The sequence below is a fragment of the Trachemys scripta genome, chromosome 5 (assembly GCF_013100865.1).
Source record: "Trachemys scripta elegans isolate TJP31775 chromosome 5, CAS_Tse_1.0, whole genome shotgun sequence".
In the NCBI taxonomy this organism is placed as follows: domain Eukaryota; kingdom Metazoa; phylum Chordata; order Testudines; family Emydidae; genus Trachemys; species Trachemys scripta.
In genome coordinates, this window is record NC_048302.1 from 134,547,459 (window position 1) to 134,574,201 (window position 26,743).

A 26,743-nucleotide genomic window follows, 5' to 3' on the forward strand; every position below is an offset into this window, starting at 1 on the left:
TGAAGGCAGGGGGCTGGACTCGATGACCTTTCAAGGTCCCTTCCAGTTCTAGGAGATGGGATATCTCCATTAATTTATTATTTATTATTATTAAACATGCTCTATTTTTTTGAAAATCCTTCCTCATATGTCAGGTTTTCTAAACCTTCTATCATTTTTGTTGCTCTCCTCTGAACTCTCTCCAATTTATCCACATCTTTCCTAAAATGTGGTGCCCAGAACTGGAACACTGCTCCAGTGCAGAGTAGAGCAAAACAATTAGCTCTTGTGTCTTACATACAAACTCCTGTTAATATACCCATCTTTTTCGCAACTGCATCACATTGTTGATTCATATTCAATTTGTGATCCACTATAACCCCCAGATCCTTTTCTGCAGTACTACGATCTAGTCAGTTATTCCTCATGTTGTAGCTGGACATCTGATTTTTCCTTTCTAAGTGGGAGTACTTTGCACTTGTCTTTACTGGATTTTATCTTGTTATTTTCAGACTAATTCTCCTATTTGTCAAGATCATTTTGAATTCAAATCCTGTCCTCCAAAACACTTGGTGTCATCTGCAAATTTTATAAGCATACTCTCCACTCCATTATCTAAGACATTAATGAAAATATTGAACAGTACTGGACCCAAGACAGACCCATGAAGGACCCCACTAGATATAACGTTCCAGTTTGACCGTGAATCATTGATAATTACTCTGAAAAATAGTTTTTTGACCAGTTCTGCACTCACTTTATAGTGATTTCATCTAGAGTAAATGAATTTGACCCAAAGTAAGAGATCCTGAATATCCTAGTCTAACTTGTTTGCCTGGAATTCTCTTTTCCTTGGTGACCTATAGAAGGCCAGCTTGTGAGACAGAACACCTACCGTTTTGTAAAGCTGTGCTTTCAGCCGATAGGAAGTATATTCAGATTTTCTTTTCTCTTCCTCTCGCCTCTTCTGCACCTCAGGCAGCTGTTCATAGATTCTTAGTGTAAATACAAAGACAAAAAAAGTTACTTGGGAATAAAGGACCTTGTTAGTGAAAAAAGCATCCTGCTTTTTGTCTTCATGTCCTCTTAAAGGCTTCTGGCCAAATATAGCAGAGAAAGATTATCTTTTGGGGTTGCTGGTGTCATGGAGGCCAAATGTGAAAGACACGATCACAGCCAGCCATGGTACTGGAAATTTCCACATCCCACAATGCCATTCATTGAAGTATCACCCCCTAAAAGAGTATTTTTGGGAGTAACGTCAATGATATGGCAGCACTCTCCAAAAAGTGCAACTTTCAGGATCACCAGCAGGGAATGGTACCACCAGTGGATGGGCATGTTGGATCCCAAATACCAAGTTTATCTGTAAATGGTAGATATTTGTGTGGTGAGAAAACACTTGAAATGGGTCAAATTTGGGAGAATCATCTGTGCTATCCAAAGCTCTAGGGCCAGATTTTGCCCTCTCCTCCTGTTGAGCCTCCTCCAGGCAGGACCCAGGAATAATGGGAAGCCTTGAACGCAGGAAGCATAAGGACAAGGACCTCTGCAAGGCCAGTGCTGCTGTTGCCAGTTCTCTACAGGGGTCAGGATCTTAGTCTCCCTTCTACACACTGCTAGGCACAGAAGGCAACAGACACTGTACCCTCTTCCTAGGGTGGCACAGCTGTGCTCAGCCCACATTCCCCAAAGCTCTGAGTCTTGTGTCTGCTTTAAGACTGGAAACTGCTAATTTCATGAAAATGGCTGCCAAGTTCATGTAGGACTGCATGCCTCCAATAATAAAAACAACAATTGGAGCAGAGACCCTACCATATTCTGAATGGTCAGCCTTGTATAATACTTAAACAAGAGAAACTGTACCTTGCTTCTTTTCTCACACAGATTTGAGATCGAGTGAATACAGTAGAAACTTTCTACACACACAGTGTTGTACCTACAATATATTATTTTAAGAGATTTATTGCTTTGCTCTTTTATGCAACAGATTTAATCAGATCACGGCCTACAGTGCCAGAGGGAATTGGAAACAGATTTTCTTTTAAACACATTTATTCCTTCAACTGGTACTCATTTGAAATGGCTTCAGTGGATTCTGTTTTGAGGATGAGGGATACATAGATCAAATGTAGCTGAGAGTAAGAGGGTGCATCTCCCATGGAAGCCTCTGTGCTAATTTCAGCAAGGACATAAGATGGTCAGAAAACAGGGGCAAGTGGCAAAGTTGTGTAACTTGCACCAATTTGACATTTAGCAGGTCTGTAAAATACATCACAGGGTATGGAAGTGAGGGAGGTTAGCAGGAAAAGAAATGGCACGGTACTAGATAAAGCAGACTCTCCCTACTTTAAATTACCCTTCCACCACCCCCAACGGTCCCAGGGAATGAATTTGACCAATGCTGAACCTGATTCCTATGCAATATCTAAAGCTCAGACTAGGATAAACCACACACATTTGTAGAGAGTCCAGACTACCCACAAACATGTCAGTTAACATGTTTGAATTAGTAATCAGTTAACTTGAGTTAAACTCCAGAGTAGATATACCCTATGAAGCTGATTCTTGTGGGAGTGGGCATATGCAAATTAAAATAGGACACTTAAAGAAAGAACTCCATTATAAAAATAAGAACATGGCCACTACAGTATTAACAGTTCCTCTAACAGAGAGCTCTTTGCTACTACCTTCTCACAGACATACCTTCTCTTTTGTCCCTGTTTTCCTACTCTGTTTGTGGCTGCTCCCAGAAGCCCAACATTTCTAAAAACTTCACTAGCAGCATTACCTCTATAGAGAAGACAAAATGAGTAACATTTGGATTCTTAGTTTTACTTCTGCTAAGACTTAAACTGAAGGAATTAGGCGGTACTTGGATCAATACACTGGTCTTTCACCTCTGAAGTCACAGGTATAGAATTACATCAGTTCATAAGTGAAAAGGTTACTGGCGATTTCATTCTCTGGGTGGATGCTTCATCCACTTCATCAGGAAGGGTGGCCTGAAGTGGTTAGTGCATTAGCCTACTACTTGGGGAGATCTGGATTTGATTCTCTACTCTGACACAAATTTCCTGTGTGACCTTGGGCAAGTCACTTAGCTTCTCTGTGCCTCAGTTCATCATCTAGAAAATGGGGCTAATAGCACCAACCTACTTCACAGGGCTGTTGTGGGGCTAAATATATTAAATATTGTGAAGCACTTTGAGTATTACTAATCAAAAGTGGTGTACAACAGAAAGGTACTATTATCATGGATGGGATTTTCAAAAGCTTTCAGCACAAGCCAAACCCAAGGTAAGACTTCCATATGATTTCAGTGGAAGTAGAACTAGGTTGATGCTGAGCACTTTTGAAAATCCCACCCCATAAAACCATGGGCCAATCTGGCTTGTAACAGCACAACTAGCTGTCTTTGCTGAGGAGAGGTCCAAAAACCATAGAGGAGCATGTTGCAGGTCAGAGCTGAGGTGCAATGGCTCAGCCGCATAAAGAGATTGCGGAGCACTCGCCAGCAACACTGCCTTACCTCTGGCCAACGTGCTCAGTTCCCCACTGTGCACGGAAACATTCACCCAGAGACAAAACTGCCACGTCTGCCATGTATTTTCAGGAAGAGAAAAGCATTCGCCTACTAAGACCCACTGCCTAGATTTTGTATTTATCTTATCATTCTATAATGACATATATTCCATCTGAGAGAGCTTTTCTGTGCAAAACAATCAGTTCAAGGCATATTTGTTAGAGTTATCACCATCCGTGATCCCCTATTAGACATTAGCACATACTCTGTTTTGAAGTTTCTACCTCAGGCCATACAAGTTCTCCACTGGAAAGGGGATCAAAGCCTCTTCAGACCTACAAATGATCTACTGGATGGGGGTGGGAAGGTCTAATAGGACTGCTTCAGACTATCATCCCCCTTACTCTCCAGGGCTCCTTCCAGGATGGCCGGAGGTGCCTCATTAACTAGAAAGTAATCTGCTGTTCAGGTATTAGGCCACTAGCTCACCCATTCATGGAGATATTTAACTTATGTAGGGAATACACAATTGTAGCTAAATTCAGCACCCTGTTCCATAGCTGATTTGTAATTCTAACAAAGGAGAAATAGAATATTCTCCTCGTGGGAATGACCCACAAAAAATTGTGCTCATTAAATGGGCAGATTTTAAAAGGCCAGTGACAGTGATAAATTACTTTCCAACTTCAACTGAGAGAAAAGTTATGAGTGCAGCATGAACAAGTAAATGGCAATAAAAATACCACAACTGGATCCAGGTTGGGTGAATCAGCAGAAATGCTATGAATTCAGATATTTATGAACTCTGAGTTCATGAAGATGCTGCAGTTAATGGCACAGATCAAGTAGTGCTACTGACCTGTGACTAGAGTTTTCCCAAAGTAACATTAAGACTTTTGCATCTGCATTCCCAGGACAAGTGGCAACTTTCAAAGTTACTATGAACTTTCAATTTATGGTCTTTAAAACAATTTTTGAAATGCCAAACAGCACTGAAATCAAATTTATCATCTTGCTCAGTCTCTTCCAGCATTCATATTAAATCACAGGGTTTATTTTGTATATTACCTATTCTTTCTAGCATATATTTGCCCTATATATAGTCTTACACTCTAAAGTCCCACTTCAGTAAAGTAATTAGCCATATGTTTAAGTCCCATTGACTCCAATATCCCTGTGCCTGCTCTTTTGAGTCTTTCAGTATCTTATGCTTCTGTGGCACTTTTCATGCCAAAAGACTTTAAATACTTTACATACTATCACGCAGATGTAATATTCCTCCCTTCTTTTCTCACCTCTTTCCTCCTCCATCATTTCAAGACCCAACTAAAAGATATCAAATTTTTCATATCTATCTTTCACTTATTGTCCCTATCTCAAAGTTTATTTGTGTATTCTTAATTCATTATCCGAGTATTATGTACTTCCCCCCCCAATGTCTAGCCAATTTCATATCCTATATATAAATACTTGTCCCAAATTATCATGTAGTGGAATGTGCTGTTAGACATCTGCTATGTTCCACACCTGTAAAAGTTTTAGATCTCTGATTTACTTTTCACCATTTGTGGCGCTTGATTACTTTTTGCATTTCACTCAGTTTGTCCAATAGCTAGGCTATTCACTGACCAAAGGCTTATGTTCCTAGTCCGTTTCAGTTCTAGTGCTCACATACACAATTCTGCAATGTTTGACTTGCAAACATTGCAGTGAAATGTTCAGAGGTAGCTAAAAGAAATGAATTTCCCAAAATTAAAAAAAACATGGAAACGTCCCAGTCATGCTCACCTTCTGACAGAAAACCTTCCATTTTGTACCTAAAGCACTTGATGTATCCCAAACATCCCAAACCGTCACTTGCAAGAGTGATTTATCTATCCTCACCACCCCATTAAGGTCACCTGATTTACAGTCTATTTGAAACAAGTCTTTCTTAGCCTTACCGTTTTGATCTCTGAACCATTTCACTCTTTAGAATTGTCCTTCTCTTCTGTTTAACCAGGTAGTCTAAATGGAAAGGCAAAGTTTTGAGCCTGATAAAACTCTAAAGCTTACAAAAACAGTGAACAAGTTTGTTTAGATCAGAGAACTGTTCTACTATACTAATCTCTGTGACGTTGTAGTCTATATGATTTTATGAAAATATGCTAATGAGTGTGACTATAATGTAACTGGAATATGCTTCATGCAAAAGGTCTCTTGTAAGGTATCATTACAAAGCTTTTAATCTACTGAGTGTTGTCATCCAATTTGTATAAAATGTATCTTTCTTGTATCTGAAACTAGAAATATGAAATATAACTCGGAGATCCTATTGTAATTATGCGAAGTGTGGTCCATTAATGGTGGCTTGGAATCTTGATGGCTCCCATTAACCAGGACAATTGGTTGTAAATGACTCTGCTTACTTGTAAGTCTTCCTGTATACGTGTGTACTGGCAAGTGGGTAATGAAGTCTTACAGTGACATGTGATCATGTCACCTGAACTGAAATCCATCTTTAACCAGGTGCTTTTCCATTTAGAAGGAGGGGTGGGAACCCAGAGAGGCACAAAGGATTCCTGCCTTGTGCAAAAAATATAAGGGAGTGGAACAGAACAAAGGAGGCTGCAGTCATGAGAAATCCCCTAGCTACCATCCTAACTGGAACAAGGACTGTATTGGGGAAAGGATTGGGCCCAGAGTAGAAAGGAGTCTAGTCTGTGAAATAAGCTTATTGAAACATCTCTCAGGGTGATGTTTCATCTGTAATCAGTTTCTTGCTGTATTAGGCTTAGACTTGCGTGTTTCTGTTTTATTTTGCTTGGTAATTTAATTTGTTCTGTCTGTTACTACTTGGAACCACTTAAATCCTACTTTTAATATTTAATAAAATCACTTTTTGCTTATTAATTAACTCAGAGCAAGTATTAATACCTGGGGGAGCAAACAGCTGTGCATATCTCTCTATCAGTGTTATAGAGGGTGGGCAATTTATGAGTTTACCCTGTATAAGCTTTATACAGAGTAAAACGGATTTATTTGGGGTTTGGACTCCATTGGGTACTGGGTATCTGGGTGCTGGAGACAGGAGCACTTCTTAATCTGTTTTCAGTTAAGCCTGCAGGTTTTGGGGGACATGGTTCAGACCTGGGTCTCTGTTTGCAGCAGTTCTAGTGTGTCTGCTCAACAAGACAGGGTACTGAAATCCCAAGCTGCCAGGGAAAATGGGCTCAGAGGTAGTCTCAGCACATCAGGTGGCAATCCCAAGGGGGTTTCTGTGACCCAACCCATCACAATGTCATTATTCATATGTACAATTTATATAAAATTGATAACTATCCTATTATAAGAATCTCATGATGCACATATAAAATGAATAATAATGTTAAAGAATCTAATCAGAAATATGTACACTTAGAATAATGTTCTTTAGGCAAACAGTGTAAATTCAGTATTTCCTATAAAGCATGAAAAGGCATAAACATGAGGCACCTCTGTTATAGAGCAGGTAATTAGCATTCTTATAACCCTTCTTCTCAGGGGGATTGAACAGCTCCTCTCGCTCGCTCTGCAACACACTCTGTAGCTTCCTTTCTTCCATGATGAGCTTCAGGCGCTTCACACGCTCCCCAGAGCGGGAGATGAAATCAGGGCGGTGCAATGCAAGAGCCTCCTAAGAGGGTTAAAAAAACCTCAGAGTATAAAGTAGTTTCAGAACATTCCTCCAAGCTGGGAGGGAATGATCAAAATATCTAACCCCATGAGTGAACCATGGCAAGCATTCCTTTCAAAGAGTCATCCTCACATGGCACAGAATGTTGCATCCATTATGTTGAGCAATTCTCTGGGGGTCTTGTTAACAAGTACTTTGGTGTTAAACAACGTGAAAGCTAACTGACTGAGGAAAAGAGTAGCTGAAATAATTTGCAAAAAGGATGTAAACTTCAGTTTAAACAAGCAGGTCAAAGATCAGGCAGCCACACACACAGGACAAGATACTGGTAACCACAGAATTAGACACCTCCATCAAAATAAAACTAAAGTCCATTATAGCTATCTTTTTAAAGCATATGTTCATTAGTGTCCACATTATGTTGGCTTCTAAGGAAAGCTTTAAAATGGGATCTCAGCATTTCATATCCATTTTAACCCCAAGGTTTAGTGGTAATAAGAAGCTTTCAATATGCAAAGCCAATGAGTACTATGACTTGGCTGCATCTGAGACACCTTTCTTGAACTTCTTCCTGATGTGTGCTTGTGCTGACACAACTGCCTTCACTCTGCTCTACTCCTGTATCTCCAGGCAGCAGGCGATTACGTCCTTGCTGAAGTAGGCCCTCTGGGTGTGAAACTCACTGCCCCTTAACGTCACCTTCTGTTTAACCCTCCTCACTTTTGATCATAACCATAAAACTGTATTTTCACTTGACCTTGAGTGTCTATATAATTTGCTGCGTAGGTACATGAAATCCCCATTTTAGTTTCCACTTCATAGGTAAGTTTCCTGTTTTTATTGTATTCACTGTTTAAAATGTATCACACTCTTTAATCTTTATTACTACGCATCCATGGATACTTCTGCAGGGCAGCAATTAAAAAAATTTAACTTGCTACTGCTGCTGCTACATTCCTGCTGAAGCCCTGAAACATGAGATTTGATCATCCTGATTATCTTAGCTTGTACAGCCATAGGTGTTATAAAAAGTATAAAATTATCCAATCCTTTTTTTAAAAACAGCAATAGTGTTGTACTTGTTGACTACCTACAGCAGTGAAAGCAAAGTGGTGAAAATCAGGGCCACAAGTTTTGTTTCTATGAGCACTTAAACATGGCTTCATTTTCTCCATCTTTTCCCCTCTCTCCTCCAAACTTAAAGCAAAACAAGAACCTCTACAGTGGAGTGTTCTTACCTGCAGCGTCATTTTCACAAATGGTCTTGGGGGCTTGTTCTCAACATCTCTTACTGGGACTACTACTGGTTGAATCTTGATGCTGCCTTGCTGCTCTTTCCAGTTCCTTTCTCGGAGTGGCTCTCGCCACGGCATTGTGTTGGCAAGTGGCTCAAACCAGGATGGACCTGGACCAGAAAAGGAGTTAGATTTGTTCTCCTTCCTAGAGTCGGACTTTAAATCCTCAGCAGGAACAAACCAGGAAACTCCTATTGAAAATATTTTTTAGAGCCAAAAAAGAAAAATTAGAGAAAAATTTATTGTAAAGAATATATAATTTCTCATTTTCAATCTCCCTTTGAGCCTCTCTGTATGCACAGTGTCACTAAACACAATTAGAGGCCTGATCCTACTGTCATTGCTCATCAATAGTTCCACTGACTTCAATGGGACTATTCATGTAAACTCCAGGGCTGTTTCAAACAACTGCATTTGCCAAACACTAGAGAAAGACCTTGAGTCTCTATCAACGAACATGGATAAAATACTCTTTGAAATGGCTCACCTAAGAAATTTCTCTTTACTTATACACTCATTTAATAATTATTTCACATTTCTAAAGCACCTGTGAACCCAAAGAGTCCTATGGTTCTTTAAAGATGTTTCTGAGGGCACACGCTTTTCATCTTCCAAAGCCATTAGGTTCATACGAGTGCTAGGCCCTCCTGAGTTTATAGCCTTCTGGAATTTAAATACAACTAGAAGATACCCTTTAGAAGTTTTCAAGTGAAGCAGACACAAGACTGTGATGAGTAGCATTATCTGTTCCTAACCAAAAGATGATGAAAAATTGTATCAAGGGATGGAAAACAACATATTTTAGAACATTTCAACAGCTATGCAGCTGAGTGTTGATGGGAAATTCAAATTAGAAGGCCGGACCCTGTCCTTCCCCAAGATACAACCACAGCTGAAGAGGGAGACAAGAACACTTCCTTCCAACATTATGACCTTCTCTTCATCTGAAAACTCACTTATTCCATGAAGCCCTCAATAAATGAATCAGTAAAGATATGAAATACTGAATATTATCATTTTAATATATGCAACTTCACAGAAATGCTAAGACGTTCAGATGCCTAAAAAAAGTATCCATGTGAGCGTATACTTGATTTGTCTTTTCTTGCCACATTCACTCCCTATATTTGTCACCATCATTTGATATATCATGTCCAAAATGTAGATTGTGAGCTCTAACACTTTGGGGCACTAAAAATAATCAACTATAAACACTTGATAAATGTTAGTGATTCCATTGCCTTTTAAAAAAATATATAGTTGTGCCATTGTTAGAGACTGTTCTTACAGGGCCAGCTAGAGATCTCATGATAGTATACATTGTGTACTGGTAATATATGCTGGCTGATGTGAAATGTGAGCACTTTCCCATTCACAAAGATGCAATACTTGGGACTGACCTTGTGATAGCTGCGGCCTGTTGCTTCCTGTCTTTTTGTCCATGAGAAAATTGCCTGGCTGTCCCTCCTGTTTCCCCTTGCCTGCTGGGTTTCGAAAATCTGAAAACACACTATCCAACTGCCCAAGATCACCATTGGCACAACTTGCGGGTTTCTGTGGCCTCGCTTGGCTAGATCTTGGGGTGGGGAAAGTCATACCAACATCCCGAGTGTTTTTCTTAGTTGCACTGTTCACAATCTCCAAATCTCCTGTAGTCAAAAGAAAGAAAAAGGAACACATTACTCTGGAGCAACAGTGACATGATACGCTACGATGTTGGAAAGCCCTCTCTGGTCCTTCAAACTAAGTAAGTGGCCTACTGCCATACCCCCGTGTACTATAACCATGTCAGATCTCATAAGCTAAGCTGGGTTGAACCAGACCAGAAGATTGATGGAAGACTGCCGAGGAACATCTACAAGCTGCAGAATGTGGTGTTAGTGATTCAGAAGGTGGTACTTGTGCAGGTTTTGTCAGAGTTTTTTGCCATTTTACTGTAATCTTAAATATGGGGCTGGAGGACTCTAAGGGTTGGCAAAAACAGACTCATGCCTTTTAAGTTATCACTCCAAATCCAGCTCAAGTTCAGTGACCAAGGGTTGTTACTATGTGATGATCCACGTGAGGTTCGTTTTGTGGCATCAGTCTGGCTCCCAGGGCAAAAGGTGTCTACATCACAACACCATTAATACAACTGGAACTAACTGGCTCCCTTGTTGGCAGTTACAGCAAAGGTCAAGCACTGAATGGGATGAGGGAGTGAACTACCATCTCTCTGCTAGAGGAAGATTCCTGTATCCAGGTTGAGGCACAAAGGTAAGTCAGCGTATGCTTGTGCTGCTTACGTTTTACTGGATAAACAGAATCCTTAGTTCAGGGTGGTCAGTCCAGCACTTTCCACATATGCTAAATTTTATTTGTAAAGATTTTTAAATAGTTGGGATGCAAGGGAGAACTAAGAATGTGTAAAACTGAAGGTGTTAACCAAGGCTTAAGAAACTGTAAGCAACCTTGGAAAAATGTCATGAACATTTACCAGCCCAGGTGCAAAGTTTACTCACAAAATAATGATAATGAAAAACAGGTATTTTGTTTGCCCATCAAAAACAGTCACTCATCCCTTAAAGTACGATTTTGCAAGCCAGCTTTCAAAGAATGGAAAATTGCCACTGGGAGTTGTGGGGGAAGCCTGAACACAGGAATTATACCAATCAATGGATAAATCATATCTTAAGCAGAAGACAAGAGATGTTCAAAGGGACAATACTGCAAACAGGGGTATAGGGTGCTGTTGGCATGCTGACTAGATTGATAAAATAGCGAGTGCTTAGAAAGACATTCAGTGACTTACATACAGACAAAGGATCTCAGGAACTTTAGAACTCTTGCAAGAGAAAAATAACATGGAAGCTAGAGCTAAGTCACTTATTTGATACTGAGACGGATTAAAGGTCTGGGTTAGCAGAACTCAGATGAGCAACGACATTGGCCAGTAGCACAGTGGGAGTCACCACAATACTTTATTGTGAAAGCATCTAAGCAGTGCAATTTGTGGGCAGTGAATGCCCAGTGTACATACCTGTCTCCAAAGACATGGATTAGACTCTGAAGCAGCCCTCTACAATGGTTTTGAAGAGATGAAAGCCAGAAGTGAATAAGCAGAGAAGAAACTCACCTGCTTGGATGCCCTTGTTTAACATCCGTGTGTGTCGCTTGTTACTGAGGGCAGAACTTGGTCCCCAGGAACTGTTGATTGTAGCAACAGAATCTGATGAAATAACAGAGTCTGCTATCTAGAAAAAACATAACAGGTTCTTGGGGATTGCTATTTGACTCAAGTCAGCATGGGGGCAGGGGTGAGGGGTCAAGCTGCAAGGGAACAATAGTCACAAGTTCAGTTCTTAAAATGATTCAATTAACAATCAAGCACAGGTCTACAAACACCTTTCCACAACATTCTACATAATTCAGCCAACCTTGGCTCCCTTTTGTTTAGAAGAACGGACGTACATTGCTGGCATCCAACCTGGTTAACTAGGAGCTTCACTCTGCCAATTTTTCAGGTGAGAAAATGGCAATGCTGTAACAGCTCTGCCACAAGTAACTAATGCAATCAGCCACGAAATCCTAATGCACATCCATTCAAACATTTATATTATATGCTTTCTTAAAATAAAAACTGTTTTAGAAATGACATTTTTTAAATCTTTGACTTCATGCACTAGCACAGTGGCTCTCAACATTTCCAGACTACTGTACTTCTTTCAGGACTCTGATTTGTCTTGCGAACCCCAAAGTTTCATCTCACTTAAAAACTACTTGCTTACAAAAACAGACATAAAAATACAAAGAAGTGTCACAGCCACACTAGTACTGAAAAATTGCTGACTTTCTCATTTTTATTTTTTACAATTTTACAATTATACAAAAATCAATTGGAATATAAATATTGTACTAACATTTCAGGGGGGTGAGGAGGCCAGTGGTGAGGCGAGCAGCGGATGGGCAAGGAGGTAAGCGGTGAGGTGAGTGGCAGGGGCCTGGCAGGGGAGTAAGGAGGCGAGCAGCAAGCCAGCTGCAGGGTGAGGCGGCGGGCGGGGAGGTCTGGCTGTGAGTTGGGGAAGGGGAGGTGAGCGGTGAGCCACCAGTGAGCAGGGGTTCACACAGCGGGCAGGAGGGTGTCTGTGGCAGGTGGGGGAGTGAGAGGAGGCGAGCAGCGGGTGAGGGACTGAGGAGGGACAGAGGAGGCAAGCAGGGGCGGATGGGCAGTAGGTGGAGCCCCCCTTTGGGGAGGCTAGCCCCCAACTCTAACTGTTCCGCCTGCATCCCCCCACTCCCTGGCAACCAAAGCACCGAGACCCCCTGCAGCTGGGGTCACAAGCCCCCCGCCAGGAGAAGCCCCAAGCACCCCCACCCTCTCAGCCAGAGGAGCCCCGGGCCGGCCGAAGCCCCAAGACTCGCCCCCAAACACACACCCCTGCCCAGAGGAGCTCCTGGCTGGCAAAAGCCAAGAACCCCCCCCCCCCCCTCCCCAGCCAGAGGAGCTCTGGGCCCACTGAAACCCCAAGTCCCCCCTGCTCCTCCCCCCGCCCAGAGGAGCCCCAGGCCAGCCGCAGCCATGCCTCCCCTCCCCAGAGCGAAGCCACCCAGATATGTTTTTCATTATTATTTCGACTTCTATTATGTCAAATCACTTTTAAATTTACTTCAGATTTGTTGTACAGACAACCACTTTTACCAAAAAAGCAAAAGAAACAATAATAAAAAAGACAAGAACATTCAAAGCACCTTATTTGTATTTCTATTGTGTTAGGTCCAGTAAAGAATAGAGATAACAGCATTATTTTTATTATTGAGTCTGCAAAAAAAAAAAAAAAAAACCACCCAAACCTTACATAAATACATTACAATGATTTGGAAGTATGTATGTGCATATTACTTTAGTAACTTCAAGAAAATAAATAATTTTAGGGAAAAGTGTCAGTGTGGCCACCAGCAAGAGTTGGTGGCTGCACTCTGAGGCCACCAAAAATTTTGTTGTGAGAACCCTGCTCTAAAGTGAGCCACACATTCCCACCCTCTGGACCAAGGGTACCTGAAAGTTGCAGGGCCTGTTAGGGGAAGGGACTATCCTGGAATGCTGATGTGTTCTCTTACTGCTCAGTAATGATTTCTGGTTCTATTGTACCAGAGAGAAAGCAAAGGACTTTCAAAAAGGCATCAGTAAAGGTTCCCCCACTTTTCTGTACCCCCAAAAATCAGTGTTCTTTACTGAGGTGAAACCTGTCCAGAAAATAGTAATTTATAAGAAACAAGGCGCTAAGTGCCACGGGTGGGAGGTTGCACAGGCACTAGTATCTTTTAGTTCAATATAAAAATAGAACTAGCTGCACTCAGAGATCTAATATTGAATGAGATGGCTTTGTAAGTTTGTATAATGATCTTATTGCCCTTTAAAATGTAGGGTCTTTTGTCTGTGAATATAATGCACCTAGTTACGCAAGCTTTGTATTCTGATTACGTAAATAGGGATATGTTGGTGCTTAAATAGCATTGCAGTTATTGACAATGCTTCTATAGCCGTCAATTTTGACAATGTGGCGTCAAACAGCTGTTACAACGAAGTTAGTTGTGCTTCATTTTTAATTAGGAAACAGATTTTTCACACCTATCACAGTAATCAGTATTCTATTAATAACTCATAATACTAAATATGATGGGAACGACAGGAGCTATAGTTTATTGCTCATGAACTATTGTACCTTCATTGTCACCAAATCGACACAATGCATAATTTCAATCGCCACATTTAAAGGGCCTGGTTTTTATTCTCACACATACAGGAATGTGTCACTTCGCATCTTGTAAAATCAATTACTGCTCTGGCAGATTTTACAAGACAGATGTGGCAGATACACACCTGCATATCAGAGAACAGAATCAAAATGCAGATATACGTTCTGGGAAAACAGAATCCTTATTCTATATGCAGAACAACATGATTTCCCTCCCATCCAAACAAGCATTTCAGCATTCAAGAAGGATTAGATATATGCAGTCATTCAGCAATGAATATATACATGCTTATTTCCATTCAGACCAACTTCAACGCAAACCTTGGTTTTGCAGTTGGTGCCAGATATAGCTTTGAGGGCTGCCTTAGGAATGAGATAAATTATATTAGATAGCAAATACCCTGAGGAAGGGTCCAGAGTTTGTATACTGTTGAGCATAAAATTGGCATTGAAATGATTAATAAATTAAAAAAAATATCCAAAACAGTGTTCTGTGGAAGAAGAATTGACAATATTACTCAGATAAAGCACAGATATAATAAAAACTGATTATAAAAAGGGTGCCACTTTCTTATACAACATATATATTCTATAATAATTTAAATATTGTGCAGTACTGTGTCTTGGAGTAGTGGTTTCTATAAGCAAAAAGGAAAGTTACTTACCTGTACAGTAACTGGAGTTCTTAAAGATCTGTTGTTCATATGTACATTCTACTAATGATGTGCACACATCCCATCCACTTGAGTTCTAAATCTTTGGCCAGAAGTGTCCATGTGGACATGATTGTGCTCGGAGCACCCTTGCGCCCTTAGTCCAGGGCATAAGAGGATAGAGCACTCCAATTGCCTCTCAGTTTCCTTTCCACTGCAGAATCCTGGTTGGTAAAGGACTCTGAGGTAGGGGGGGTGGAGAGCAGGTTGAGGAATGTTTATATGTACAACAAATGCTCAAAGAACTCCAGTTACTGTACAGCTAAGTAGCTTTCCTTTCTCCTTCAAGCAAACATACATATACATACGCCACTAATGGTGACTCCCAAGCAGTGGACAACTGTCATGGAAGGAGCTTAGTCTTAAGAGCATAAAAATTGTAAGACAGCCTTGCCAAATGCAGCACCTGACTAAGCTGCTTAGGTGATAGCATGATGTCTAATAAAGGTGTGACTAGAACCCCAGGTGGCTGCTTTACATAATGTCCAAAATAGACACATTTTTTCAATGATGCTGTTCAGGCTGCCTAAGCTCTGGTGAAGCAAGTTCTGAGTAGTAATAACAGGGTTCACTTTGGTCACCTCCTAAGTTCTCACACAATGAGAAATCCATCTTGGTAGTCTCTGAGATGAGATGGTTTTGATTTTCACCTTCTCTACAATGGAGCCAAAGAGTCTGGGCAAAGATCTAAAGATTTTCATTCTTTGCAGATAAAACGCCAAGGCATGCCTGACATCTAGAGTGTGCAGCAGCACAACCTCCACTTTAGAAGCATGAGGCTTAGGAAGAAATATATGTTGGTGAATTTGCTGGTTCAGATGAAACTCTGATCATCTTCAGCAAGAGCTTAGGATGTGTCCTCAGATGTACGTTTTCTGGATAAGAGACAGTATAAGGAGTGTCACCCACTAATGCTTGGATTTCGCCTATCCTCCTTACAGAGGTAAATGACTAAGAAGAATGGTGTTTTAACTGATAAGTGTAACAAGGAATACACCACTATCGGCTTAAAAGCTGGGCCCATCACAGCTGAGAGAACTAAATTAAGGTCCCACAGTGGAATTGGTTCTTTAACAAGTGGAAACACCTTAGGACCTTTCAAAATCTGATCACAGTTGGATGAGATAACATTGTGTGTCTACCCACTGGAGGATGATGAGCAAAAACAGCCACCAGGTGAATTCTGATTGAGCTATTCAAGTGGTCTTAAGATTTCTGGCACAGAGGTTGCTTGTGGATACAGGGGCTTCTGGAGACACCAACAAGAAAACCTTGTCCATTTTGTCAGGTAGGTTTGTCTCACTGAATCTCTTCTACGGTTCACAAAAATACTTCAGAAAGGTGAAGATCATGACTTCTGTACCTTTGACATTCATCCAGCAGCCAAGCCATGAGATGAAAGGACTTTTGTTTTAATTTTGTGGGAAATAATGGAGACAAAGAGTCAATGGTGTTAACACGACCCTGTTACTATACAACAGTAAGCAGTGTTAAGCAAGGTTTGGGGTTTGGTATGCAGAGACCTCAGCCTGCTTTGTACCATGGCAAAAATACAATTGAAAATTATTTTTAACCTTTGATTAAAGATACAGAAAAAAGAGGAAAAAAGCCTTAAAGCATTTGAAATATAAAGTATTAAGAAAAGTTTTCATTCTAACACTATACATTGTTCCCTTTCCCTTTGCTTTAACAAGTATTTAGAAGGGGGAGGAGGGAGACTTTATTTTTTTTTAAACATGTTTAGATGGTATCAAAGATGGTAATAACTGTCTGTTTGGGTGAAAAAAGAGAAAAAGTTAGCTGAGATGGGGTTGGAGCTGTTGTAATTACTGTTGTTGAAGTCTGATTCTGTTTCCTAAAAGACAATGCAAGACAAACACACACAAGAGGGGGGAGAAAAAAACCAGCAAAGATAGAAAATGCAGCTTTGTCTCTGGTATTTATTTTAACTTGTGACCTCACAGCACATGGTCTTCTCCATTACTCTGAGACCTGGAAAACTTACTAGTATTGGACTGATTAAGGCATTGTTTTTAGCTGCCTCTCTGGTCACAGGCTTACAAAAGTGTTGCAAAATATACAGTCTTGGCCAACTAATCCAGAAAGGAGACAGAAGGGAAAAAGATAGGGATAAGAAAGAGAATAAGGCGGGGAAGAAAAAGGACACATGGTGGGGGAGGAGTCTCACATCCCAGGTGGTGCTCAGGATTCAGCCAGAGCCAGTGGGAGGTGGCAATGTCATCTGTAAAAACAACAAGGAGTCTGGTGGCACCTTAAAGACTAACAGATTTATTTGGGCATAAGCTTTCGTGGGTAAAAACCTCATCCGAAGAAGTGAGGTTTTTACCCACGAAAGCTTATGCCCAAATAAATCTGTTAGTCTTTAAGGTGCCACCAGACTCCTTGTTGTTTTTGTAGATACAGACTAACACGGCTACCCCCTCATACTTAATGTCATCTGTAGTCATCTCTCTGGCAGGGTCTGGTCAGGACATCTCACAGAATCACGACAACGAAGGCCAAATGGTGTCATGATGGATCCAGGGATCCCAGGAAACTGTGGGGGTGGCAGCCATAATGGTGAAGCTTGTTCCTTCCCCTTCTTTCTGTCTGCAGTTGGAAATGTTGTGTCTGCTTCTAGCCAACTTTTGTCCCGAAGTCTTTTCTTTTAAGGACCCTATAGGGGAGTGATGGTTGGAATAGGCCACCTCCCTCCTTATTTTGTCCACCAATTAGGGCTAATTTTCAGCAGATAAATTTTGGTCCATTGATTTCCCGTCTCGCATTCCTCTTGTTTACCAGGCATGATCTTAACAGTCCTTGAGTTATATCAACAGACCTTTTTCTTTTGACTCATTCAGTCTGTCTCCCTTTTATACATTTTCCTATCAACATTTATTGTTACAGGTTATTGTGACATTTTATGAACTTTCACTCACTTTTCACAATTGAACTTACAATCAGGATAAAATGTAGACCCAATTATCAAACAAGACTTCAGATCTGGATTGAGGATCTTCCCTTTATTGTAGCATGGCAAGATCGGTCAGAGCTGTCAACATTGGTGGTGCCACATGGTGTCGGAGAGATGACAATAGGAATGGTTCTGAGATATCCCCCATCAATGGTGCCTGCACATTCAGTACCAACATTGCCAGTGCTGGAAGCTGCAGTGCCATAGTCTGTAGCACCAGAGTATGTGGTGCCGGATCAGGCTTAGGCGGTGCCAATGCTGAAGAGTGGGACGTTGAAAGAACAAAGCTCTGCTATATAGGAGCTTTTGGCAGTGCTGTTTGTGAAAGCTCTTCAGAAAAGCCTCTTCTCGGTGCTGATGCACTGGCACCATGATGAGATTGAACTTTGCTGGGAGACACACAGACAGAGTGATCAGGAGGGGATACTTTTTTCTTCTTTTAGGAGATCTTAGGAGGAGATATGCCTCTAGAATCTGTGCCCCGTCTCTTTTCTGACAATGATTTTGTATCAAATTAGATTGATCTTGGTGCTAAAACCGATGAAGCCTATCAGGCCAGAGATCCAACACTCACATTCTTCAGTGATGAGAGATCATGCACAAGTGGGTCATATAACCCAATGCCCAATAACAACTTAATGGGCTTGCTCATAAGGTAGATCTGCAGCTACACTTCCCTATTCTTTGCAACTACTACTTGTGAAGCACTTGCAAATGGCACAATTTCCAAGACTGTGTAATTTCCCCCAAGCAAAATAAACATTTGAAGTGCCTAACATTAAAGGGCACAGTACCCTCACAGGAGGGGCAGAATCCAGGAGATTTGGTTGAGGCCAATCTCATAGCAGAAAAACTTTAGGTCTGGTAAAACAAAGCTAATAAAATCAACAAAATGCCAACAAGGCAATTACTATCTCTAACTACACTATACACAAGTTTGAAAAAGGTACTAGCAGTTCATTAACCACTGACAGCAAGCTTCTCCGTCTTGAAGCCAGGAGGCAGTGAGAGGAACTGAATGGCAATTGGTGTGCTCAGCTCTTTGTACCCTGATTTGAGGGCATAAAAGACACAGGGTTTATGCACAGCCTACGAACAGTGCTGGCCAAAAGACTCCAAACTCAAGTGCACAGGTCGCGTGCACACCATTAGTGGAATGCACATACGGACAATCACTTGTAGGAGAATGATGGTTATAGTCTACTGCCTGTCTGCCTTTGAATCCTGCATATCTTAATTACAACAAACAGCAGTTAGCTACTGTTGGCACTAAACAGCCAATAAAGCTATAGAAAGGCAAGCTGGATTTCTCTTCTACCTAAAGATTCAAAGAAACTCTGCCTTAGGTTTTGGTTATCATCATGTTCCTGTTACGCCTCTGGCGTTTAGGGCAGTGACAAAGCTCCTCCACTCCTGTCTGTTTCTGGCAAGTCTTTCAATGGTTCCTCAGCTGTGCCCCAGGTTTTTCAGCTCGGCTTCCACAGCTCTTCACCATGTTGTTTTCGGGCAGCCTCTTTTTCACTTGCCTTCAGGTGTCCATCTTGTTGCTACTCTGGTGATGGAATCAGTTTCCATCCGAAGCACATGACCAATCCAGCTCCAACACCTCCTGGCAATGATGGTGCTCAGATCCTTTTGGCTGCACAGTCAATAGATCTTGGTTTGAGATTGTTCTGGGCCAAAAGATAGAGGGTTTTTCTGAGGCAGGTTGTATGGAATGAAGACCATTTGGACATGTCATACCTTCTCATTCCCCAGCATTCTGCACTATAAATTAGTGTTGAAAGTACGATAAATACCAAATATTATAAAATAGTCTAATTTTTTTTTTTAATTCTGTACATAGCTGAACCAACTTTCTCTTAACCTCATTTGAGGTTGATTCTTATCCCTATTTTATACATAGGAACACTCCATCAAAGAGATCAAGTTACTTTCCCAAAACCACAGTATCAGAGTTCGAATTAGAACTCAAGAGTTCCTAGCCCCTAGTCCCATGTTCATTCCACTAAAGCTAGCTCTCTGGTGATGTTTAATAACCAAAAAGAACAGAAAGCCTGGGTGGAGTTTGCTGAGCTGCTAGTTGAGAGGGGCAAAGGAGGGAATCAGTTCCTGACCTGTAAACCAAGCACATTTGATCTAAAAGTTATTGAGTGTCAGAAAATACAGGATCTGAATGTCACTTTTCGAGAGTCACTTTTCTGACTATCACTACAACTTCAGGATTATTTGGTTTAAAAAAAAAAAAAAAATTTTTTTTACCCAAGCTAGAGCCTTGAAAGGCTCACTTCCTCCCAGACAATACCCAATAACCTGCTAGAGACACATTAAAGACTTTTGATTTATTAACTGCTTTCATCAAAAGTCGACAGTATATCCTAATAAAATGGAAATGTAGATTAGCATTGATACACCACCATTTTGTCCCTCAAAAATTAAATAGTATATTCTAACATTAACAAAATACAGGAACCAGAAAGATATACTATACAAACACCAGAACATATCACAGTCTATACTGTAATCTTCATCAAACCTAAGATCATGCCACATTTTTGATAGTTATCCATTTCTCATCCTAACTATGGACTAGGTCTAAAGTCCATTGAAATCAACTGAAAGATTCCATTGATTTCAATGAATTTTGAATCAGGCCTTTAGACAAATTGACAGATGTTTGCCCTGAGAATCTTACAGTCTAAAGTGCCATCTACATCCACAGTTCTACAGATACAAAAAATAAATCAGAAAAGTAAAAAGTTTAGAGGTATTTAGATGAGACGTCTGCATTATTAAACATAATATTAATTCCAATTTTGCAAAGTAGGATTGATGACTCCCAGAAGTTGCCCAGGCAGCGTAGCAAGGGTCACCAGCTAGAGCCAAATTCCACAACCCTGCCTTCCCAGTTTCATCTGCAGAAATATGGAAAAGGGCAGGGAATATGTAAGTGTTTGGAGAGCGGATATATTTGTAGCTTGTTGCTCTACAGGGTCTCTGACAGACATTAAGTAGGAGGCAAAGGAAGGAAATGAACAAAGGGGTGTGATGGGGCTTAATTCCCCATTGCCTGTAAGACAAGGGCAAGAACCTAATTAGTTATGCTCCATACTGGGAAGTGATTAACTAATTGCCTCCTGGCCAGAGGAGGTGAAGCTAAGCTGTATAAGGAGCAGAGGCAGCTCAAGAGAGAGGAAGAAACCCAAGAGAGGAGCTAGGGAGAGTTCTCTCTTCCTGGGAAGGATCTGGAAGAAGATCCACTAGTTTGGGAAAGGCTAGGGCCAGGAAGCAGAGCTACAGGAGTAGGGTTAATTCCTGTGGTGGGGCCCCAGAGTGTACAGAAGCCCTCAGCTAGGGTCTGTGGGGGGCAGAAGGCCGACGTAAGTGGTATTTGCACTCCCAGCAGAGAAAAGCCTGGTGGGGGGCCAGTAAGCTGACAAGGGGAAAGAACTGAAGTTGAAGTTGAGGACCTTTTTGTTTGTGAAGCCAAACCACAGAACGGGACTGAACTGTTATATGACTTGGCTGGAGGTCCAAATGGGAGTGGTCACTGTGTCAGAGAAAGTGGCCACCACATGGGATACAAGAGGGTACAAGTCCCCTGCAATGCTGTGTCCAGGAAAAAAGGTGTATCTAGAGGCAAGGATGCACCTTGACAAGGGGAGAACTTGATTTTGATTTTGCTGCCCTGGGAAAAGGGAGAAGAACTTGGTTTGTTTTGTGGGCTACTTTTCTCACTGGTGAGGGAAGCCTATCCTATAACAATCCCCTATCTAGGCCAGTGTCAACCATTCTCCAAATAAGGAATGATTACTACGTTTTCCGCTCTGTTTATGATACAGCATCAACAAAGCTATTAAAAAAATGGTTAAGTTGCCTCTTGGTTTAACTGATCACATACCTGGGTATCTTTTCTTTTTCTATGTCGCTCAGCATAAGTCGTGTTAGGATATTTCAAGCCCACTACTTTACTTCTTCCCTTGTCCCACTTTTCAGAGCGACTTTTCTGCTGACTGATGGTGCAATACAGTTCAGACAGTCTTGGTGACAAGCGCACTCTTTCATGCCCAAAAGCCCTGATCAGCCTGGCAGTGTCAATGGTGGAAATGGAACTGCTCACCTCAGTCTGAGAAGTTGTTTCCATCTCTGTTTGGGTCACCGTGTCTGATTCAGAGGTGGTAGAATCTGTCACCACAACGGGGTCTTTAGTAGGCATGGTCTCTAAAGAGGTGTCACTCAGGAGATCTAAATATTTCTGTTTCAAGAATCTCTTCATGTGATTGATAGTTCTCTCTCCTGCCCTTTGTTGTCTAGACTCAGCTTGTCTTTTTTCATCATAACTGGTATCTGATTTTTCTTCAGCATTCAATACGTTTCTATAAGAGTCTAGGTTACTTTCATATACCCTCTTGTCCTGACGTCTTATTTTCTTCTGCTCTCTTCCCCTAGTTTTCTCTCCAATATTGCTCTTGCCATTCTCTGTAGGCATTAGTGAATGCCTAACGGGATTCTGGAGGACTCTGGCCAGTCGATCAAGGCGTTCCACTAGGGACAGCTCATTGCTGCTCTTAAGATTATGGAGGTGGTGCTTCTTCTGACGCTCTAAAAACTTAGTCCAAAGCTCATCCAAACTGCCAGTGGAGTAGGTACTCTGTTTTAGTGGCAGATCCATCTTGTGTCTCCTGACTAAGTCAGTCCTTTGGCTGCTTGATAGCAGATAATCTCTGACCTTCTTTTGGTCCTCTTGTACAAGCTCTTTCCCTGAAGCTTCATTCCCCAAAGATGCATTGAATCTCAAGGCCTCAACCTTGCTATAATCCACTTCTGCAGTTAGTGGGGAGAATTCATCCTCCTCACCCATCTGAGGGTAAACAGAGAAGGAGTGTTGATCTTTCTTTGCAGCTCTCCAGTTTTGGAAGAAATCTCTTGAAGAAGGTCCAGTGCGTCCAATATCCGTGCATTCCTCTGAAGGCTCATCATTAGAGAAGTAACTCTCATGTTGCAGGGGCACTGGATGGTGAAGGTAAAACTGGGCTGACTTGAAAACTGAATGAGTTGTTTTTACAGATTCCAAATGATTCATGGACTCTGAAACAGAAAGAAAACTGCTGTTTTATTTTTCCCTCCCAATGATGGCTACTGGCTTCTTCGGAAACAGTCTCCTATAAATAGGGCAACTCTCATTCCAAAAGACTCCCAAAGCAGTTTACCACCTACAGGTATATATGAGTCACTTCACACAATACTGAAATGCAACCACCTCTGGGAAGGAATCTAAGTTATTAACAGTGCACAGCAGTTTTATACAGACATTTAGGCTAGGAAATGAAGGGGAATACCATACCAATTAAAATTTCAGGAGGAATTTAAACATGCAGTATGTAATTTCCTAAACTGGCATATGGACAGGATGCTGAGGTTAACATTTACTCTTACAAAAAGTGCCATAAGATTTTCAATGACAAGAAGCCAGAAACTCAGTGTTACCGCTCTTCTAAAGGACAAAACCCTTAGTATACAGTGCCATGCTACTAATTTAAAAGAATGCCACTTATAAGTGATGCTACCTTCTGTATCACCCTGTGTACATCTTGGAGGTATCCCACAGAAGTACTGACCAAGTCTTAGCTTGTAAAATCTGGTGGGATTACTCAACCCAAAGTAGAACAGCTGCAAGGAAATCCCACCAAAAGATAATGCATGTAGAATGACCTGTGTTTTCAAATAACTACACAATGTATTATAAATGAGATTATAATTAATCTGAATGTATTTTGTATGCGTGCACTGTGCTGTAGGAATATGCATCCCAAGCAAAAAGAGAAAATGCTTGTAAGGAAAGGCTCCAGACTTAACTGGATGAATAATCATCTCTAAAAGGGTATTTATGAGTATTTAGAGAGCCTACAAAGAATTAAATAGGGGATGGATCAGCAAAAAAAGATACATCTTGGAGGTCAGAAAATGTAGGGTTAAAGTGAAAATTGCCAAAAGTCAACCTGAGTTAGACTTTGCAAAGGAAATTAAAACAAAGAGTAAAAGGTTCTTTAGCCAAAAAGGAGCAAGGAAAAAAAAGGAAGTGATGTGTAGTGAGGATGGAGTAGAAACTAAGGATAATCTAGGTGTGGCCCCAAAACTAAATGTTTATTTTGCCTGTTTTCAATAAGATGATGATGTAGAACATGGGGGCAAAGGCAGGATGGCTAATGGGAATGAGCGTATTGAAACAGAAACTACCACATCTGAGGTGGAAACAGAATTCAAAGAGCTTAATATACTCAGGTCTGGGGAGATGGGGGAGTCGAGGAGGAGGGGGAATTGACACATGAAATTGTTAGTCTGATAGCAAGGATTTTTCATAAACCTATCGAAGTGAGGGTGGTACAGTATGATTGGAGAATAGCCAACGTAGTACTTATATTTAGGAAAGATGAGGGGAAAGCGATCCAGAAACTACAGACCCATTAGTCTGACCTCAATGATATGCAAAGCTTTAGAACAGAGTTTGACGGAAGGAATAATTAAAGACATGGAAGTAAAAGGAAAATGGGATAAAATGCAACATGGGTGTATCAAAGGTAGATCATGCCACACTGACTCAATATCTTTCTTTGATAAGATAACTGATTTTGTAGACAAGGAAAATGCAGTAGATGTAGTCTGTCTGGATTTCAGTAAAACATTTGATATGGTACCACATGGGAAATTACTAGTTAAACTGGAGAAGATGGGTATTAGTACAATACTTGTAAGGTGATTAAGGAAGTGGCCAAATGGGAGACTAGAACCATTGGTCTGAACGGGGTTGGTTTACTTCTGGCTTTCCTCAAAGACTGGTCTTTTTGTCTAGTATTGTTCTTCCCCAAGAGAGAAAGGGTCATTCCCTTATCATCCTTTTTACTCCTGTAGCCTAGCATTTTACAAAGAACTCCACACAGAAAACAGACTGGGAGGCCAGCTATTACTTTTTTTAAGGAGGGGGATGACATGTTGTAGGAGTGAGGGGAAACACTACACCAATTCAATGTATGGGAGCTGTAGCTCCCAGATGCGCTTACCAAGCGAGCAAGGTAAACATGAGAGGATATTTAACTACATCATACACATGAATATTTAAAACTCAAAACAATCTCCACTCAAGCTGCAGAAAAGCTTTAAGGAAGATTTCTCCCCAGGCGAAAGTGATCAAGAAGAACGTCCACTGATGTGCTAGCCTGGTCTCCTGGAATGACCTCACCCCCATCAGGTTGGACTGTCTACTTGCTCAGGAATACAATAATTACACTGAAGTACTCCATGAACATTCATTGCATTGAAGTTCTTCATTTAACAAGTTTATGTGATATTAAGAGGAAAAAATGGGCTCCAGAGAAATCAGACACATAATTCAGAACCCACTTTGCGCTCATGTGTTTCTGGTCTCATCCCTCATTAGTGGACATAATTACATTACCTCATTGTAACTTTTTCCGTTCTTGTTTGGTACAAAGTGTATTTCAAAATGCTGTACAGAGCACTAAGTGTAACTCTAGTGGAATGGATATCTGCAAGCAGTAGAGATGGCAGTCACTCAGCAATTTTTTCACTTAGAGTAAAAAGCATAGGACACATTTTGCCCAGGAACAAGAGGGAGCAGTTTCCACTGACGTCAATGAAAGCCCTGATCCTACTTGTACTGTTGGTAAATTCCCAACAACTCAAATAGGAGCAAGATCTGGAATGTTGATCAAGACTAATTTTAGCTACTGCCATGGGATAATTGACACTTCCTACATTATCTCAATATAAAAATATGCACTTAATTTCATCAAAGAGTAATGCTTCCAATGGTGCAGTGTCCCCAGTAGCAGTGCTGAAATGATAAACGTGAGCTTCTGCCTCTAGAAATCAGTTTCTAGTTTTAATATCAGCCAACCCAAGCTGGGGGGGGGGGGGGGGAGGAGAAAAAAAGATACAGTAAACCCAACAGATATTAATATTCAATACTTATAGAGACGAATCAGTACCTGGCAATGTGACATCCGGTATCCCTGGGCATGGACAAAACGTCTAATAAGTCTATGGAGCCATCCTGCCACATTTTAGTTACCAAGAAATTGCTATTCAGCAACCTCAGGATCATTTTCCACACTTGACTGAGAATACTTTGCACTAAGTGTGGCTTTTATTGGATGACCTCAAAGCATTTTACTAAACCTTACCTGAGCTTCAGCACCTCTTGTGTGTTGTTAACTGTAATTATATCTATTGTGCTACTGGGGGAGCTGAGGGACAGAGAGAGACAAATAACATGATCATGAGAATCAGTGAGAGTACAACTCCTAGTCCTGTGCTCTAACCACACACTCTCCTGTGTAGCCAATTAGTTCATTTTATCCATCTATTGTTGTACTGTATGATGTTATGATTAACTCATATGCTATGTTATATATAATTAATAGATTTAAATTGTAGGATTATAGAATGCCAAATGAAATTTAATGTGGATAAATGTAAAGTAATGCACATTGGAAAAAATAACCCCAACTATACATACAATATGATGGGGGCTAATTTAGCTACAAGTAGTCAGGAAAAAGATCTTGGAGTCATCGTGGATAGTTCTCTGAAAATGTCCATGCAGTGTGCAGAGGCGGTCAAAAAAGCAAACAGGATGTTAGGAATCATTAAAAAGGGGATAGAGAATAAGACTGAGAATATATTATTGCCCTTATATAAATCGATGGTATGCCCTCATCTCGAATACTGCGTACAGATGTGGTCTCCTCATCTCAAAAAAGATATACTGGCACTAGAAAAGGTTCAGAAAAGGGCAACTAAAATGATCAAGGGTTTGGGACGGGTCCCATATGAGGAGAGATTAAAG

At 40.9% G+C, this 26,743-nt stretch overlaps 1 protein-coding gene across 4 annotated transcripts in view; it reads right to left on the reverse strand.

The window, feature by feature from the left end:
* Positions 1–26,743, reverse strand: part of ALMS1 (ALMS1 centrosome and basal body associated protein) — a 128,204-nt gene that overhangs the window by 16,277 nt on the left and 85,184 nt on the right. Inside the window, exons 12-19 of one of the 4 annotated variants that reach the window (XM_034771021.1) lie at positions 21,998–22,965; positions 11,571–11,688; positions 9,856–10,104; positions 8,399–8,646; positions 6,980–7,160; positions 5,449–5,512; positions 2,686–2,772; positions 875–974 (exon numbers count right to left, since the gene is read on the reverse strand). In XM_034771021.1, the coding sequence (XP_034626912.1) occupies positions 875–974; positions 2,686–2,772; positions 5,449–5,512; positions 6,980–7,160; positions 8,399–8,646; positions 9,856–10,104; positions 11,571–11,688; positions 21,998–22,965 (2,015 nt within the window). Of the gene's footprint in view, positions 1–874; positions 975–2,685; positions 2,773–5,448; positions 5,513–6,979; positions 7,161–8,398; positions 8,647–9,855; positions 10,105–11,570; positions 11,689–21,778; positions 22,966–26,743 lie in introns of all 4 variants that reach the window. The other 3 variants (XM_034771019.1, XM_034771018.1, XM_034771020.1) reach the window with 3 other exon arrangements.